Here is a 19961-nt window from a genome sequence, read left to right on the forward strand (position 1 = left end):
GACGTGTAGCATTTAAAGACTGCATGAGATTTTTATATTTATAAATCTAGATATTTTGATTAAAAATATTTCTGTGATATAGGGATCCTTAGATATGATTTTGTACTGTACCTATCATAATCCTGAACAAGAAAAGATAGCAATTATTTCCCAGGAATACAGACCAGGATCTTTGAGCAAAACTTTTCATAGATAAGAATAAATCTTAGATATATCCAGCAGAAAAAGAAAACCAGTTTTAATATTACATGTTCTCTTAACATTAGGGAATTTTTTCATATATCTTCAAATATACAACTTCAAATACACTGAGACTATCCTTTACTTTTTAGTACTACTGCTGTAAAATCATTTCACAAATATCTGGAAATAGATGGTTAAATATTTAGAATTCTTTCTTAGAATGGGCATGAGTTAAATTTTTCTTTATTTCAGTGGGAATGTAGCACAGTAATTGAGAATATGGACTTCTAAGTTTGCTGGAAATGTTGTTTAGTCTATTTAGTCCTTAGTTATGTAAATTTGTGCAAGTTTCATACTTTTTTAAGACTCAATTTCCTTGCATATTAAATCAGAATAATAATAATAATATTATTTCACAACATGTTGAAAAGATTCAGTTTGATAAAGCATATAGAGTACTTGGCATAAGTTTAGCACTTAGCAAGAATCCAGTAAATTTTAGGTAGCATATTCAAACCTGAAAAGAAGCTACATTGTTTTCATTTTATTTCTTTTTTATATAATATTCACAGTGATAAACTCTTACAGAAAAACAAGAAACTTTCTCTGGAAAGCAGAACCTGAGTCAACAGCTAGTGCATATGTACTTAATTTTGGAGTTTTATCCTAATAAATACGAGTAGAGATGTGGAAGTATGAAAAGAGGAAGAGAGAAAAAGGGAATGGAACTGTGGGTAAACAAGGCCCAGGAAATCTTCCAAGGACTATACATAACATCGGAAGAAGAGCTTAAAGTCAACTGTTCCAGTCTCCCACTATTTGGGTTTCAATAAGTCATTAGCATACTCATACAGGTTTGTAGTGTGTAAGAACGAGTTTATTTGCTCTAGCAGGTAGCCAGGAGTAGTACCAGAGAATCCTTAGAGTTGAAAGTGAATGTTAGAGAGCACAGTTAAGATATCAGATTACACTTATGCAAGTCTGGCCCCTGTAAGATTTGAAGGTGGTAAGAGCACATGAGGAAGGATGAAGGGTACTGTACTTCATACAGGATTCTTATAGAAGCCTTATGATCTCAGTGACCCTAGTGACTTGTGAGCAATTCATTCACAGTTGACTCCATCATGAAGCCCAACATTTGAGAGTCAATGTCTTAAATAATTCTCTGTAAGGTGAGGACCAATGCTTAAATCCGTTCATTCTAATTGATCTGTAGTTGATGCCTGCAAGCCCCAAAATGGTAATAACTAAACTAAACAGGAATAAAAATGATTCTCCAGGTGAGATGAGATTCACGTTTTGAAGAACACCACCTTCTTCTAGTTCTTCAAGGAAACAACAAATCAGCATAGCTTCCTCAATCTCTCGAGTGTCGGGTTGGTGATCTTGATGGAAGCAAAGTGAAACAAAACAAGACACCCTTCTCTTTCAAAATAGCTTCCAAAGGTTTGTGTTCATGTCTCTAAATGAGTTAATATTACTTACCTTTGTATTCTTTCATTTTTAGTTTTTTGGTGGTGTTTTTAAGGAAAAAACAATGCTTTGAAAAGCTTGCTTTTGGAGTCTTAGGAAACAATAAGAATGCATAAATATGTTTGAAATTATGGCATTATTTCTAGGGAAAATTTATAAAGTAAAAATCTAATTGCATGATTCCTTTGTTTTTGTCGTTGTTTGTTTGTTTTTTAGTTTGTTTTGTTGAGGAGTGGAGACTGAACCCAGGGCTTACTGCATACTCAGTAAGCCTATATGTGTTGGTGAGTATTGCTTTTATCAAAAATTGCCCAATTATTAAAACTCAGAGTCACACAGATGAATATTTTCAACCTTCCAAATAAACAATAAATTTCCCTTTGAAATCTATTTAGTCTCCAAGGTGAAAGTGGGTTCCACACAAAACATCTTTCACATTATAAATTGTATTAAATTAATTGAAAAGTAGATAAACATTGATAATAAAACAAGAATGAGAAACAGTGAAAGGTAAATACTATTTAAGTGTTACTCAAATAGACATTCAATAAAACCACATCTTTCAGACAACATAATTATTTGCATCATAAAAAATTCTAGTGATTGAAGTTTAAAATATAGATTAAAAAGCTTCAGTTGGACTTCAAATCAGCCTAAAAAGAAATTTCCATCTTAATAAAATAGGAGAAAGTTTCCTTTTAAATATTAGAACTTATTTTGTTAAAAAATGCGTTTACTGTTATTGATAAAGACCTAAAGTGGGTCTTTCAGAAGAGGGAGACTCTCCCATTTTAAATTGCATCTAATGCAGCAGTGAAGATAAAATACCAAAGCATCCAGAAAAAAAGTGAAGACTTTCTCAGGGAGTCACATTTCCAAACACCCAGAATTTTGGGTCTATCCTTTGACAAAATAGCAACTCCTGATATTTTACTTTTTCCTTCTGGTATTGTGATGTCATGATAATTCAGTCTTCCCTTTAAACTATTTTTTTTAAAGCCAGGAAAATAGAATATATCACATGGATTTTTTGGGACTTCAAATCTTAGTTATAAACTTTTGTACATCTTCTGCAAGATCCCTTATATGATATGCAAAGATACTATGATTTTAGCCACCTAGTTAATATTCTCATGGCTTAAAATGACTTTCTACAGTCGAATTTATTTTACACTCTTCAGTTACTACTACAAATCAACACCACAGGAATTGATGCATTGTGTGTCTCCAAATTAAATAGCAAACACCACTGTTTGTGAACTTTTTAGCCAATTAATAAAAAATTGTTCTCACCAGAAAGATTTAAATTATCCAGGAACATTTGCGCAGGCCTGGAATAGAAACTGGGAAAGGAAATAAATAATACAGATCTTTGCTTTTACAATGAAAATTAGAATTGATTATGCACTAAGAGATAAAAGTAGAAGGACCAAGTGTGTTTCTCTTCCTTTTTAAAAAAATCCTTCTCCACCAAATGAGCAAAATAGCACTCAGTGGCATTTCATTGTTAACAAAATTTTTTTATCGAAACTATAATTTAATATTTAAGTATCTAATTTACATGTGACAAGATATCATATTCAAAAAATTAAATTGCAACTAGAAAACTATTAACCACTAAAAACAATACCAAACACAACCGAAGCATTTATAGGAAAACAACAGCTAGAATTTGAATTGGAAAAAAAGGTTTCATATTTGGCTCATTAAACAAAGCATCCATTATAATCTGTAAAACAGCATCTTTTCTAATTCATCAAGAGTTTACCCTTTATAGTGTGAATAACATGTAAAGATAGATTCAATGACTGCATATGCACACATGAGTGTATAAATATATCGCGGACATACACTTGTGTGTTGGTTTAAAGACTTTATATCTAGTGATAAGTGGCTGAACTTTGGAAGGTGCTGAAATCCGTATTTCTACAAGTCCTTCGGCTCAATAATACTTTTTTAAAAACAGAAATTACATAAAATACTGTATTTTTATTAACTGAATATTTTCTTAAGCATAATAATAGACAATGAAAGAATTGCACTTATTGTAAAGGTACAGTAGTGTTAGAATGCAGCTCAGCCATCAAAGATCAGGAACTGTATTACTGACAATAAGTTGTGCATTATATGCAAAGGTGACGCTGGCCATTGAAATTAAAATGAGAGCAACTAGTTACAGAACAAACGGGGATAACAGAAGAAAACATGCACTACTCCTACTTTAATGTGAAACTAATTTCTCCCCTGAAACCTCCCTTTGATCTTCCTTTTTGAGAAACAGATTCTGCACCCTTGGCAACACAGTCGGCTAGGACTTTCCTCTTCAAATTTCCATTCACTGTCTCTGAGTGTGCTGTTCCAGTGTCATCTCCTTAAGCTGCCGTAGAAATCTGGAGCATCTAGAATATGACAGTCTCTTGGTTACATTTCACTGAGCCTCGAGTTCCCCTTCAGTTCTGTATAAATAGGGTCCACTATTCATCTTCTTCTGGTTCCTGTGGTAACTCAGCTATTTGTTCCTTTAAACAATCACTGAAGAATCTGAGGATTGTGCTGTAGAGATGATACTTGCTCTTGTCTGACACATTATGACCTTCATCTGGGTAGACCTAAGACATGCAGAGGAAGAATGATTTCAAATCACCAAAGCAGCCGTTATCCCTTAACACTGATGCTTTTAGCCATATTGCTGCAGGACTTTACAAATAACATCTAACTAAAGGCTAGGAAGTTAGCACCATGTAGAGCACTTATTTCATGGCACTGGGTTAGATCACCAGTATGGGCAAAAAAAAACAACAACAAAAAAAATGGAGAGAAAGTAGTATCTAACCAAAACGAACTGACCTAATTAATTCCTCAGTTCTTTAAGCTAAACTCTTCTAAAGATTATACACATGCAAATCAGTATTTGAGACAAAATATTTTCCTTTGTTTTTAAATTCCTATCTGTTGTTAAAAAACAAGATTTTGCCATATTCAGGTTGGCTTAGATGGCCTCAACATTGTTCTCTCTGACTAAACTGTGGACAGTTTTTTCCTGACTATAGATAGCATTTTGACTTCCACTTCCTAGAATATTTACTTTAGAAAACATTCAGTTATATATGACTTTTCTACTCCTTTGACATTACTGTGTGTTTTCTTCCATCTTTTTGCCAGTTTCACAACCCAGACCATGTATTTCTTAAGCACATGGCAACCATCTATTTGAAATGTAAACATTTAAACAGGTAGCACTTTTATCTCCTTGTCTCTGTGACAAGGTAGGATTCTTGCTCCTACTTGAGGGAATCTCAGAAACCAGTATTCCTCATCCATCATAGGCCATAAATTATAAAATTGTAAAACTCATCTCAAAGACTTTTGTTTGGAAAGGGCACCCAGGGCACTGAGCTCTTAAAAGACCTCCTTGGGAATTATTTGCTGGGATTCATTTTCCATGTTGAGTTTTAAACAAACTCAAAGGCTGCTACAACTGTGACTCAAATGGGTCCGGTTACAGGGGAGACCTGTTGTGGTCCAGATGATGGTGGTTTTTCAGGAACAGGGAATGCAAGCATTATGGATTCATGGAAACTTCCAAAGGTATTTCAAAGGCATTCCTGGGGAGCCATGGGAGTACAGGACAAGGTCAGAGTCCCTATAAGTGACTTTGACTGTCGATTCATGGAGCTGTGAGGGACGCTGAAGCTGCAATGGCGATTCCAGGAAATCACAGATGCTGGCAAGGTATGAAATGATTACTCAGGTAAGCTGCAGGCACTGAACAGGACCAGCCAGAGAGAGCGGTATGTGGTCTGCTCCCAGCCTGGCTGTAGGTGCCAGGCTGCTCGAGTCCTTCAGAGCTCACATCACGTCCCCAAATACTCTGGGTACCGGACATGAAGCTACAGTATTTAATGTATACCTTGATTCGTCTTGGTCTTTCTGTGGTCTATTTCTTCCTTTATAAATGGACATATTTATCCTCACCCACTGCTGTAACTTGTAACTTCATGTATTTTACTTTTATAAGAGTTTACAACTGAGTTTTCAATGCATCTCACAGGAGACAGGACACAGACTTTTCACCAATACTGGCACTTTTAATATTTTTGTGACTCTTGAAGATGGACTGAATGTATTTTCCATTAAGAGATGGCTAGGACTCATTGGAAGCCCCGGGCAAAATACTACGGTTTGGATATTGAAAGTTCTCCAAAGGCCTGTGGGTTAAAGGCTTGGTCCCATGACTATGGAACTACTATAAGGTTGTAGAAGCTTTAGGAGGTAGGATCTAGTGGAAGGAGTATGTGTGCCCTTTGATTGCTTCTCAGCTGCTGTAAGAGGAACATACCTCATCCACCACACAATTTTATCGTGATATACTGTGCTGTCTCAGGCCCAAAGTGATCAGGCCAAGTGACCACAGACCAAATCTTTGAAACCATGAGCTGCAATACATTTATCCTCTTTATAAATTGATTATCTCAGATATTTTTGTTATAATAACAAATAGCTAACATAATTTGTTCTTCCAAATGCTAGAAAACTGAATTACTTTTTTCTTCTATGTCTCCTCCATCAGGTTGATAGTGTTTTTGTTTTGTTTTGTTTTTGGTAGCGGGAATCAAACTCAGGACCTTGTGCTTGTGAGACAGGTGCAGTGACACTGAACTAAATCCCTGGCTCAGGCTGATAGTTTTGATAGTTTTCATATTATCCTTCTACGCAGTGACCACTATAAAGCAAATCATTGATAAGTATTTATTGAGCATATGAATACACAGATATAAATGGTAATGTACATGGCACTTTATCCTCTCTTTTTTTCTTTTAATATTTTCCCCAAACATGTTTCTCTCCAATTTTTTATGAGTGACAGAAATTGCAAAGACAGACAGAAGTCAATATTCATAGTAACAATAAAAGTCTAAGAAGAAAAAGAAGGGTTTATGCAATTCACTTGCAAAGCATAAGCTGTTCCACATAAACATAGGCTGTTCTCAGTGCAATTAGAACCAATAACACAATCTTTTTATCTAAAGAGCACAATAGAAAATTATTTCTTAATAGAATAATAGCAAAATTGTAGTCTATATCATACAACTAAAAAAGGAAGGGAGAAAAAGACATTTGATACATACAGTTTGCATCCTGAATATTTTGCCAGGGCCTATGTTTCAAAGTCATCCCCAGGATGACACTATGGGAAGGTGGCACCAGTCTAGAGCTGAGGCCTAGTGCCAGGTCCCTAGGTCACTGGGGACTTACTTCCCTTGATTGTAAGAGCCTGGCTGTTTCTCAACTGTCTTTGCTCCCTGTATCCTGGCATGTCCTGTTTTATTCTTCCTTTATGTTTCAGCATGATGGGCTCTGCTGCCTCAATCCCATTCCAAATGAAGAGACAAATTGGTCAAGGACTGGGAAATCCCCCACTCTGAGCTAAAATAAACCTTTTTTTCCAAGTTTACTGTCTCACGTATTTGTCATAGTGACAGAAAGCTGACTAATGAAACATTCTTCTTAGAAAAAGGCTTACCTGCATTGTATAATTTACTCCAGCTTTTATTAGATGTTTGATTAATTCTGCTGAATGCTGGAAATGAACTTTCGCTGTAAGAAATTAAATTATGACATTTGAAGAAAATACATTTACTAGGATACAGAATTCTTCACATTATTTTTCAAAGAGAGGAAGTACTTTACATGTATTGTACATTTAAAGACTAATTTTATTTTTAACTTGAAAGCTGTTAGATATAATTATAACATTTTACTTTCACATTATAAAAATAAACCAATTTCATTGGAGTCACAACTAAAGCTTACATTTGTAGAGGATGGTTTTTAGGTTTAGTTTATTGTATATCAACTTATGTGTAATTGCATATTTTGCATATTATACATTTTTTTAACATAGTAGATGTGTTATGTGGTTATTAATGCAACAAAACTGATTTCTATTCCTTTGTGAGGATTACTAGGGCTCAGTCTCAGTTAGATACTGGCATTCTGCTTTATTACATTAAATTAAAACAGAATGGATCATGTTGGGAAAATAGAGTACACATCACATTACTCAAGGGCTAAATATTTAATGTAGAACATACTGGTTATTCCTGTTTCCTTCTCTCTTCCTTCTGCTGAAATAAAAAGTCCAAAAGCTGAAATAGACAGCCAGTAGCTCTGAATTTGGTAGATGCGTTGGCTGACCTAGCCGTGGAAACTTGGACCAGTCATTTAGATTTCTGTGTGCACAGCAGTTTGTTCAGATGCCACATGGACTCTTCCTTTTTTTTACTGTGTTCATCTCTGAATTTCTGTAATTAACTTCTAAGCTAGCATTTTATAACTCACTTTGCCAAACCAGAGCAACTTTATTAATAATTTAAGCTTCTTTAATATTCTAGTTTCATGATTCCAAATAATCATATTATATAGTAAAGGGTACATAATTCAAATGATAATGTAAATATTTTAAAAATATGCCCAAGATATTTTTCAAAATCTTCCTATTATATTTAATGGGAAAATTATCATATCAACTCTAAATAAATATAAATTGCTCAGTAAATGTAAGCTACTAGGAATACTAATTAATGGGACAATAAGTGAGATGAAATAATCCCTTATATAGCTCATTTGTCTATTGTAGAAAAAGTAGGCTAAAATAATATATAATTTCTTCATATAGATATAGCTAAAAAGATGAATGTACAAGCCAGGCATGTTGGTGCATGTTTGTATCCCAGGACTCATGAGGCTGAGGCCAGAGAATCGTAGCCAGTTTAGGGCCATCCTGGGCTACACAGTGAGTTCAAAGACAGCCAGTATTACATAGTAAGATTCTATCTGAACTGCCCTCCACCACTTTCAAAAAATATACAAACAAATTTTCCATTTGGATATTTTTTGCTTTGTTTCTACAGTCAAGTTTATTGACATTTTCCATTTGTCTCCTTCCTAGAACCAAATATGGAAATTAAACTGGCTGTGTGAACTAATTCATAATTTTTAAAGATAATATTAATAAGCGTAGCATTATAATGTCATTGTAACCCAACAGCCCCTATAAGTTCTGTGTGTGTGTATATGTGTCTGCTTGCTTGTGTATATGTAGTTTAATTCCTCTAAAGGAATCAGGACTCAGTTTCTCTGTTTGCTCAGGTAGGTGAAGCACCAGGCCCAGGACTAAGTGAGTCAGTTAAGAACAACATGGTTTACCTTACTATGGCTTTACCCATATTGAAAGTTGAAAGAATGCTAAAATAGTGAAGGATGCTGGCAAAAGGCAAAATAATTTACTTTCAGTAGAACTGGTTTACATGACGGAGCTGCATTGTACAATGAATAAGAACTTCAGCACCTGCACTCAAACCGCCTTCTACTGACAATTAGGTGCTTTTTCTACTATTTACTTCTCCAATCTGATAAATAAGAAAATAGTAATAAATACAGTCATACCTACTGTACAGTATTTTTGTGCAGAGCAAATAAGATATATAAAATGCCTTAGCACATTTTCTGACACAGAATTAGTACTTAATAGTTGCTAATTATTATAATTACTGTTGATATATATATAAGGTCATAACTGCTTAAAACAGAATTCTAATTTCCTTCAAAAGTGCTGTCTTCTTTTAATATGTTTTACCCTACACTGGGATTGTTGTAACTAAATATTTTTATAAATAGATTTCTCATTTCCAACAGTTTTTAATTTTCAGAAAATTTGCCAAGAGTACAAATAGCTTCTGTGTATATACCTCTCCCAGGTTTTTCCTTTTCTTAACACGTTACATTATTAGTGGGACATTTTCAGCTCACTTGCCAAGTAGCCTTGGATAAATGTCTTTCTTGAAATTGATTTTTCTCAACCATGACTATAAATGCTCAATCTTCTATTGTAAGGTATCACATAGGATAATGAAAATGTAAATTCTTTGAGCTCTAAAAGGTTTATGTGAGTGTAGTTATTTATTACTAGTAATATCAATCATGTCCATTTCACATGTTTAAAGTAATGAAAAATGGTAGAGGATATGAATATGAGTTGAAAAAAAAATTTTGCTCTAATTTCATTTAAGGGAGTAACCTCACCAGAATTTCAGTTTGACACTTGCACCTTTTTGCTGACTCTGTTTTGAAAGTGGGTTTCCAGCTGAGGTGTATTGAATAGCTCTGTAGCCATGGTCACCAAATACTGATAAAAATTTGGTTCCTCAGTCACACTAACACAGTATGGTTAAAAACAGTCAAGGGGTTATGTTCAACAGCACAAGTAGGCTATTCTCATTACCATGGGGAAAATCTTATTGGATAACGCCATTTGAGGATTTCCCCTTAGCCCTGAAATTTTTCTTCCTACTTCCTATAATTCATCTGGTTCTTTGTGCCACTTCCTGCTCTCTTCTTTAGCAGCTTTACAGGGATCCCCATTTACAGTCCTAAAATGAATCCCTGTACCAAAGGTCAGATCGCATCAAATAGCACCAGCAAATAAAAAACTTACTGTCAGCAGTCCCATGAATTATTAATATATTTTCTTCTTTTAAGCCATGTATATTATGCAGCACGCTGCATGCCTATAAAGACAAACACAAGTATTTGTATCTGCAGCCCTATCTCAAGAAGTAATTTGACTTCATCTTTTTGACAAAAGTGCTCTTCTTTGTCATTTTTAAATTAATTACCTGGTAAGTACTTTCTTCCTTAGATGGCATGCCAAGGTATCTTTCAGAGAAAGCAGAAGCTGTGGCCCAAAAGAACAGAAATTCAAAAATAAACTAAAAATGTAGCATATTTTATTATTTATTTCTACATTTTAAATTTAATTATCAGGCTCCAGTGAGATCGACTGAATCAGAGCTGGTCTAAACAATTCAAAACAGGATTTAATAACACGATAAATGAGCACAATGGAGCTCTTCAGTGGGATTTTGTTTTCTACAAATCAATAGCCCATATTAGGCAAGCCCATACTCACCATACAATTTCATGTCTGTGATGGGTGCAACCACTGATCCACATTTAAAAAGCTTTTCATCTGACTTTAAGATCATTGATGCAATGTATCCACCATACCCCTGGATAAAAAAAAAAAAAAAAAAAAAAAAAACAAGAAAAAAACAACTCTTTCTTGGGATATTTTTAGCTTCTGATCACTGAAAATGTACACATCAGAATTTCTCTTAATATATCAGACTTGAGAAAAGAATGAACGACAATCACTATGCAGATAAAGATTTAGAACAGTTGCTTAAATTTATATAAGAAGTTATTTTAATAACTTTACAATATATAAAATTACTTGTATATCAATAATGTCAAATATTTGTTCAGTGATTCTGTACTGTATAACTAGGAACCACTCCAAATAATTTGAAACTAGGAAAATAAAGCACTTTTAAATCACACATCATTTTACGAAATTGTAGTTTATCTAGTTTTAATAAAATAGTTAATAACAATGATGTTTATGCAGAAGTAGCAAGGAAAACAAAATATTTAAAACATCATCACAAATATAAATTCTGCTTTTAGTTTCTGATGGAGTTTAGCAAACATCACCCCAAATTATGACTGTAGGAGACCAGAATCTGGTTTTCTGGCATAAGGAGCATTCTTAGCTGATTATTTTGAGAACTGTTACACATAGTAGCAGTTCCAAAAACAATGCTAGAGGTTGTGAAAGAAATTTGTATGCATAAGACATTTTCATTTTGTAAGGATATCTGCTATTTACATGTCATCCCTGGAGAAAGTACTAATTTAAATCTGCATAACAAATCCCACCTGCCTTTTATGGTGCTTTTACTGGTAATCTCCTCTACTTGGGTGCTTCCTCATCCCCTCTTCCTTTGTTTTAGAAAGAAGGAATTTAAACCTTACCTCCAAGACAACACTCTGATATCTAGTCTAGAGATCTGTCATTTGTCGATCTTTCATGCACAGGGAAGCATATGTGCTCCTACACTTCTGTTTTTCCCTTATGGATTTTACTTTTGTTACAGAGTCCTACTTAAGAAAGCATGAAGAATAGAGGAGAAAATTACTTTTCCTTCCACTACATTCTAGGCAAACAAATATTAAAATACATGTGATATAATGAATAGTGTTGCTAGTTAGATGACTTGCATTATTGTACAAATTTAATTTTAAAAAATTATGTTTAAATGGTTTGAACGGATAGAGAAAATTTCTTTTTTTGGGTACCAGGGATTGAACTCAGGTCCTTGCGCTTGCAAGGCAGGCCACCGAACCGCTGAGCTAAATCCCCGGCCAAGAAAAAAAATTTTTAAAAACTAAATCAAAATTTCCAGTTTTTCTTTTTTTTTGCAACCTAGTATCTGACCAGAAAAGCTTCAGAAGTCATTTTAATAATTTACAGATATGCTATATACTAAAAAGACTACTAGTACTGAGTTTTACATTTTAGAAATCAATCGTTAGTGTACTTTGAATAATGTTCTTTATTCTGCTGGATATCATATCATGGGAAATAGTAAAAGATAGTAATACTCAAGACTTAACCCCTGAAATTCTGATGCAATTAGTCAGAATAAGCCCAATTTTGAAAAATTTTTGGATGTCTCAATAGCATTGAGTTTCATGGGGATCTGCTATTTTCACTGAACTTTTGAAGGAAGAGATATTTTTCTTATGTTTATGTGAAGTAACTTAAAAATTAGCACATTAGCTTCCCTAACGCAGACACTGCTGATGCGGTGGAGCACCATGTGTCATTTTGGACCTGGAATATTGAGCAGTATTCAGAAGGTTGACTGAAGTTTTTCTGACAATTATGCATCAAAGGACGAATACCATCCTTCATGGATTTTAACTGCTACAAAGTATATTTGCTTAGTCTCATGGAGAAACAGCAAAAGTCACAGATAACAAAACTGGTAATTAGTAAGTATATTATATCTTAACAAAAAAATATAAAGGAATGAAGGCAAGCAAGGAAATAAATGAGTATTATAAGACAAACGAAGGGAAAATTCTTGAAACTTCTATTTCTAGAAGGAACATTTCCAGTATATTGTTTCTTGCTTTCTTTTACGGAGTTAACAGGATGTTGAAGCTTGGAGGTTTCAAATATCTCCCTCCGGCGTTACTTTTTCCTAGTGTGTGCAGAGCACACTTTTCTGGTCTGAATTCCAGGATGGGAAAACCCACTTTCAAATGATAATCATTGGGCTTCTTATGTAACCTCAGTACTTTGAAAGAATAACTGAACATCATAATCATAAAATTGTAGTTTGGAGAGCTGTATATCACATTTAAATATTTTAAGATAATAAGTTGGCATTGTGTGTTTTTGTTTGGTTTTTACTTCAGTTTCATATACCTTTCAGATTCTGATTATCTTCAGGAAATAAGAAGAGTAGCTTGCAAAGGAGGGGCATATTCTAGAAAAATACTTCTAAACTTGAAAATTCATTCACTGGCATAAAAAGACACGAAAAGACCAACTAGGATAGTATAGAAATCAGAAATAAACCTCAACTTTTCCACAGGGAATGGAGAAGAAATAATAGGCAATGTTTATTTGATATATGGTGCTGGAAAATTGATTTTCTACACATAAAAGAATGAAATTATACTTTTTTCATACATCACACATAATAATAATCAACTCAAAATGGATAAAAGGCCTACATGAAAGACCTAAAACTGTAAAACCACGAGAAAAGAACACAGGGAATAAGCTCCTAGGCATCGGCCTTGGCCATAGATTTTAGGGTATCATGTTGAAAACTCAGGCTATAAGAGCAAAAGTAAATGGGACTATGTCAAACTAAAGACGTTTTTTATACAGCAAAGAAAACAACAAAGTGAAACTGGCAGAAAATTCATTAGAAAAATACTGGCAAGCCATATATTTGATAAAGGTTCATCCTCAATTGATAGGAAAAAATTGATAAAACCCATACAACACAATTGAAAAATTAGCAGAGGATCCAAATTGACACTTCTCCAAAGATGCCACAAAAATAGACAACAGGCAGAACAAGGGGCAAAACATCAGGAATCATTAGGAAGAGGCAAGTTCAGCCATTATGAACTATCACTTCCGGTAGACTAAGATGGCTATAATAAAAAATGACAAGAGACAGAAGTGTGCTCAAAGGAGAAAAGGAGCCATTGTGCACATTTAGTGTGAATGAAGGTATTTATGTCTATTAAGGAATACACTGTGAAGATTTCTGAATTAATTAAAGACAGAACTAATGAATGACCCAATAACTCTCCTTCTGGTAAATGGCAAAAAGAAAATCATAACCTCATAGATATCTGCACTGCTATGTTCACTGCAGCGTTATTCCCAGGGACCAAGATGTGGAAACAAAGTGTCACATATGAAAAAATAATGCAAGTGGTCTGTATGCACAATGGAATAGTTTTTCGGCCTTTACAAAGTAGATCTTATTATTTTCCCCAGTGTAGACGAATTTAGAGAACATTATGCTAGATGAAAAGGAAGATAAGCCACGAACAGTCAAAGCCTGCATTATCTCTCTTACGTGTGGAATCTGAAACAATGAAGTTCAGATATAATAATGACAGAGAATGCAATAGTGACTGTCAGTGGTATATATCAAATATGTACCAGGTTTACATACTTGATTCTTCAAGTATCAGATATGTAGGATGAAAAAAATCTAAATATGGAATGTACACCATGAGGCTTACAGTTTAAAACATATATATACATATATGGGACTTTTGCCAAATGGGTAATGTTATTAGTTGTTTTTGCTACAAACCAAAACTGACAAAAAAATGAGATGAATGATCATTAGCTTCAATATGGTAACTACACTATTAGTTGATGTATAACATCATATTGTACACCTTTATATGTACAATAAACATTTGAGAAAAAAGTTCACTTGGGAATTTTATTAATATAAAGATTCTATTTCACTAGATTTAGGGTCGGTGAAGGATTTTTCATTTTTGCAAACTTTCAAGGGCTACCTGTGGGACAGATCCACATTTTGGGTAACAAATTCATAAAGCATAATAATATAATAAAGATCCCTAACAGAAATGTCTTCCTTGTTATTGCTTTCATTCCCTAGACTGGTGGGACTTTAGAAAAAAACCAAAAAACAAAAGAACAAACTCACAAGTCATTAAGAATAGCAGCTTTGAAATATTGGTGATCCCAGTGTTGGATCATTTATCCCAAGAACTGAATTTTAGCTTTTTTTAACATCCACTTACTCTGGCAGTCTTAACCCTTTTCCCCAATTGAACTCTGACTTTTGTGCTCTGAGAAAATATCCCACGGTACTGGGTTCTCCTTAACCATCTGTCTTCTTTCTAATCTGGGTAAATTTCTGCCATGGCTGCCTTACTGACAATGTGAAATAGGAAGAAAAGGGCTAAAGGTGTAGGGGAAATGGGAAGGGTAGGGGAAAGGAAATATTGGAAAAGAAAAAAAACATGAGAAAATGAAAAAGTAGAAATAAAGTATTTGTAAACAGGGAAGGGAGGAAGGGGTGAAGGGAGGGAAGGGATAAGGGAAAAAAATGAGAACCAAGACCTGTCATGTAAAGGTACAAGATCCCAATGAGGAATAGAACTGTACACCTAAAATGTACCAATAAACTCAATGAGGAAAAAAATACAGAAAAAAATGTACTGTACATAGTTTCTATTAAATGTTAAAGAAAATATGAAATAAGAGAGACAAATAGGAAGTAAGGAGAAGTTCTAATTATGCCATAAATTGTATATTCCATGGTTTCAAAAATATTTCAATATATATGTTAATTTGTTTCATTTATACTGCTCAGGTCCTCTTAGTTTATTGAAGAGAAGTTTTTGTGCTATTACCTATTTGTTTCTTTTTTTATAACAGTTTTTTGTCTATGACTTGTCTACTCTAACATTTTGGCCATTCTTTTAGGATTATGGTACACAATGTATTAATTAATGTTATTCTTCAATCAATTTGTTATGAAATTTGGCTTTATTTTTCATAGAAGTAAGAAGACTTTTAAAAACTATTTCCTTTATCTACTTGTATTACATTGAAATAAAAATTTAAGGGGCTGAAGATTTAGCTCAGCGGTTCGGTGGCCTGCCCTGCAAGCGCAAGGACCCAAGTTCAATACCCAGTACCAAAAAAATAAATAAAATAAAAAATAAAAATAGAAATAAAAAAAAGAATCTGTTGAGAATGGGTGCTGGGGGGAAGTTCCCCTGTGCTTCTGCCATGAAGGCAAGGGCTGTAAATCAAGGCTTTCACAAGAAGTTTCATTTTACCATTTTTTTCAATCTGAAAATTTGAGATTTAATGAAGTTAACTACTCTCTAAGACTTAATGATAGTGAAAGCTGTGGAATAACATTCTTTCTTTATCATTTAAAAATCAAATTGAAAATGTTACTTTAATTTGGTTTATTGCAGAGAAATAACTTCTATTTTTAAAGTAAATCGACACTGGCAGAAATTATAATAAATTAAATTTCAATAGCTCACTTTCCTCTCAACCATTTCATATTTATTCATTGAGCATAAGAGTAGATCATGAAATACTTTTTGAAGAATATGTTTCAGAAAAGGTAAAAGCTCCAGCTGGATATAAAATGGTGATTTTAATTTTCAAAATAATCCATTATATCTGGCAGATTCTAAAGCAGAGGATCATCATATTGACTCTGCAGTCCTTTACAAGCTGTTTGCCACTTGATGTGAATCAAAAGTATTCAGTTGTCAGTGGCGGATGGTCTTCTTCCATTGTACTGACATTTTACTGGTTTCTCATTAATCAGATTTTTTCTTTCACTTAATTATCTTCTAATTTTCATTTGCCAAGCCATAAAGCAGTATTTAACCTGTCAATACATTACTATTTAGAAACATAATTTAGTGGTCCTAGTAATAGAAATACTTCCAGAGAACGTTGCGTCCTAAAAATTGACATAAGAAACCATATTCGAAAGAGAAAGAACTGAAGAGCAGAGGATGGGGTGTCACACTGTCCCACTCGGGACTCATCATGGGCGCATACTATGAGATAAATTTTAAATGGCATCATTAATATAGTAAAAAGGATACAATGACAGAACTAGAAGACAGAAGATGTTCTTCCTATAAATTTAGGCCTACATAACTTGTTCTGGGCCACATCACTTGTGGTGTACAATGAATTAATTTGAAATAAAATTCATAAATGTTACAAAGAATAACAATTTATTGTATTACATTATTCATTTAACATGTTGATTGAATAGAGTTACTTACATGTTATCAGAATGGCCATGACCCAAGCCTTATTGTGTTTATAAATACATCATATTTAGATTATACGTACTACAACTTTCAAAGCCTAGAAGTGACTCAAGTTGGTCTCAAATGCAGAAAAGGCCTGTCACGATTTAAAAGATAAAGCACTATAAAGAATGAATACTTACCACTATAAATAAAGTTTTAGGGTGCTTCCATGGACACTCATGTTTTAAAACTTGCGTATCTTCCCTAGATAGCACGCTCCGTGCCCCCTTCAGTGTCTGTGTCTTGACTTATGATTTACGTTTGCCATTTCATCTCTAATATTGGGCACCTACTCTGCCTCTCTGCTTTATTTTTCTGACTTACACTGTCATCATCTGACACTTTGTATGTTTTACTAATTATTATCTAGCCATAGATAATTTTCCATTTATCTCCATAAAGTGTAAAATGAATAAAAATGACACTTTTCTTATTTTATGAGTGATATAATTCTCAGCACTTCTTAAAAAGTTGCTGAGAGTATGGTAGGCACAAAGCAATTTTTTTTCCACTGAGTTTATTGGTAGTTTTTAGGTATACAGTACAGTTACAATCATCATTGGGACCTTGTACCTTTACATGACAGATCTTGGTTCTCATTTTTTCCCCTTAACCCTGTCCTCCCTTCACCCCCTCCACTCTCCCCTATTTACAAAGACTTTTGTTTCCAGCTTTTTCCTTTACTCATATTTTTTCTTTTCCCTTATTTCCTTTCCCCTATCCTTCCCACTTCCCCTATACATTTAGCCCTTTTCTTCCTATTTCACATTATCAGTTATACAATTTGGATATTATTTACAATTTTAGTTTTTCACACCAGAGAAGCTATTAGGTATTTACACATGTGTGTCCTGTTTCTTTCACTTAAGAGCACAAAGCAAACGTTGATTCAACGAATTCATTCCCCTTTAATGGCAACCTGGTAATCACCGCAAGGTCTAGGAATAACGGTTATAAAAGAGTTTTTAGTTATACCCTTTTTCCAATGTATTTGAATAATTTCTCAAAGAAAATTGTTCAAAAAAATTGGTTCCAGTTTTCTTATCTTAAACTACTGTATAAATTTGCTTAAAATGATAAAAAATTTAACAATGAGGTCCGTATAAGTTCTGGCTAATTATTCCAACTGGAGTGCTTTAAACTCTTTAATCACTTATATAAAAATCTTTCGAGTAATTAATATGCTTAGATAAAAACTACATATGCAATTTTTATAAATTTCCTATTATTCTAGCAAATCAGCTAGAGAAAAAAAAATCGTCCACATAAAATTTAAAACATCCTAGTTACAAGCAATACCTGGATATACAGAGAGGAGATACAAAATATATGTATATTAAAAAGAAGTATAAAACCCAACTGGAAGGGAATTTAAAAAGTTAAATGAAAGACACTTACTCTGTGTTGTTGAATTCAAATTAAGACTGTATTTTGTGGAGATTTTAATCCTCCTGTATTATAAAAATAGTCTAATAAAATTAATTTTAAAATTTCAGCTGACCTCAAGAGATGACCATGTGAAGAGGCAACAAGAGAGCAACCACCTGCAATCCAGGAAGCGAGGACTCAGAGGAAGTCAGCCCTCCCACCCAGCACCTTGATCTTGAACTTCACACTCAAGAACAGAATACATTTCCGTTGTTTAAAAAAAATTAAGGAAGAATTTTCAAAAGTGGAGATATTAGAAAACGTGAGTCAAGAATATATTGAAAGTGAAAGGTAGAGAGTAGAAAAGTGCTTTTAAAATATTAAAATTTATAGGAAGAAAAGGGCTAAAGGTGTAGGGGAAGTGGGATGGGTAGGGGAAAGTAATAAGGGAAAAGAAAAAAAAATGAGAAAATGAAAAAATGGAAATAAACTATTTGTAAAAAGGGAAGGGAGGAGGGAGTAAAGGGAGGGCAGGGACAAGGGGAAAAACTGAGAACCAAGACCTGTCATGCAGAGGTACAAGATCCCAATAATGAATGTAACTGTACTGTATACCTAAAATGTACCAATAAACTCAGTGAGGAAAAAGTAAAATTTATAAAATATTTTATAAGGAAAAAATTATATAAGATTAGTATAAGGGCAGGTAGATTACACAAAGGTAAACCAAGGGCTATTTGAGGTGATATATAAATATCACGCTTTGAAGTTTTAAAGATGATGCACTCAATGAGGGAGACAAAAAGTGGATGGTTGTTTAAAACCAATTAAGTAAATTATCACCATGTATGGTGAATGCTTTATTCTTCCCTCTTCCCCCACTGAAACCAAATACTAAAGAGAAAATATAATAAATTCATTTGACAAAATAGCATCAAGATATGTTATGTATATGTACTGATTTTCTGTGACAAAGGTATTATTATGTACTACGAGTAAGAAGATTAAGGAGAAAAAAATGAATAAAAGATACATAGAGAATAAAATTATTAGAATAAACCACTAAATAAAGGACTAGAAGAGATGTTAATAAACAATTTTTTTCACATAAAATATTAAAATACAATTAACAGGTTACAGAAATAGTTTTTAAAAATGTGAACAGGGACTATTTTTTTCCCCTCATTGAGATTATTGGTACATTTTAGGTATACAGTACAGTTACATTCATTGTTGGGATCTTGTACCTCTACATGACAGGTCTTGGTTCTCATTTTCTCCCTTTGTCCCTGCCCTCCCTTCACCCCTTCTGCCCTCTCCCTTTAACAGGAACTATTTCTTTTTTTTTTCTTCTTTAAATTTAATTTATTGGTACATTCTAGGTAGACAGTACAGCTACATTCATTACTGGGATGTTGTACCTTTACATGCCAGGTCTTGGTTCTCATTTTTTTCCCTTGTCCCCACCCTCCCTTCACTCTCCCCTCCCACCCCCTTCAAACACTTTAATTCCATTTTTACATTTTCTCCTATTTTTTTCCTTTACCCTTATTTCCCCTTCCCTATCCTTCTCACGGTCCCTACGCAGGGACTATTTGTAATAAAATAAAATTTCAAAATGCCAAGAAGAAAAAAATATATATTCAAATTTAACATAA

The 19961-nt window shown here is 33.7% G+C and overlaps 1 protein-coding gene across 4 annotated transcripts in view; it reads right to left on the reverse strand.

Annotated features, from left to right (window-relative positions):
* Positions 1–782: 782 nt before the first annotated feature.
* Dpp10 (dipeptidyl peptidase like 10) overlaps positions 783–19961 on the reverse strand; it is a 1319241-nt gene continuing 1300062 nt past the window's right edge. For all 4 annotated transcript variants that reach the window (XM_033757133.1, XM_033757135.1, XM_033757134.1 and 1 more), the window contains exons 22-26: positions 10628–10727; positions 10335–10393; positions 10154–10226; positions 7181–7254; positions 783–4265 (exon numbers count right to left, since the gene is read on the reverse strand). In XM_033757133.1, the coding sequence (XP_033613024.1) occupies positions 4131–4265; positions 7181–7254; positions 10154–10226; positions 10335–10393; positions 10628–10727 (441 nt within the window). In that variant the 3' untranslated portion in view covers positions 783–4130. The remainder of the gene's footprint in view (positions 4266–7180; positions 7255–10153; positions 10227–10334; positions 10394–10627; positions 10728–19961) is intronic.

Source organism: Fukomys damarensis, unplaced genomic scaffold (genome assembly GCF_012274545.1).
Source record: "Fukomys damarensis isolate Sample0158 unplaced genomic scaffold, DMR_v1.0_HiC HiC_scaffold_29, whole genome shotgun sequence".
NCBI lineage: Eukaryota > Metazoa > Chordata > Mammalia > Rodentia > Bathyergidae > Fukomys > Fukomys damarensis.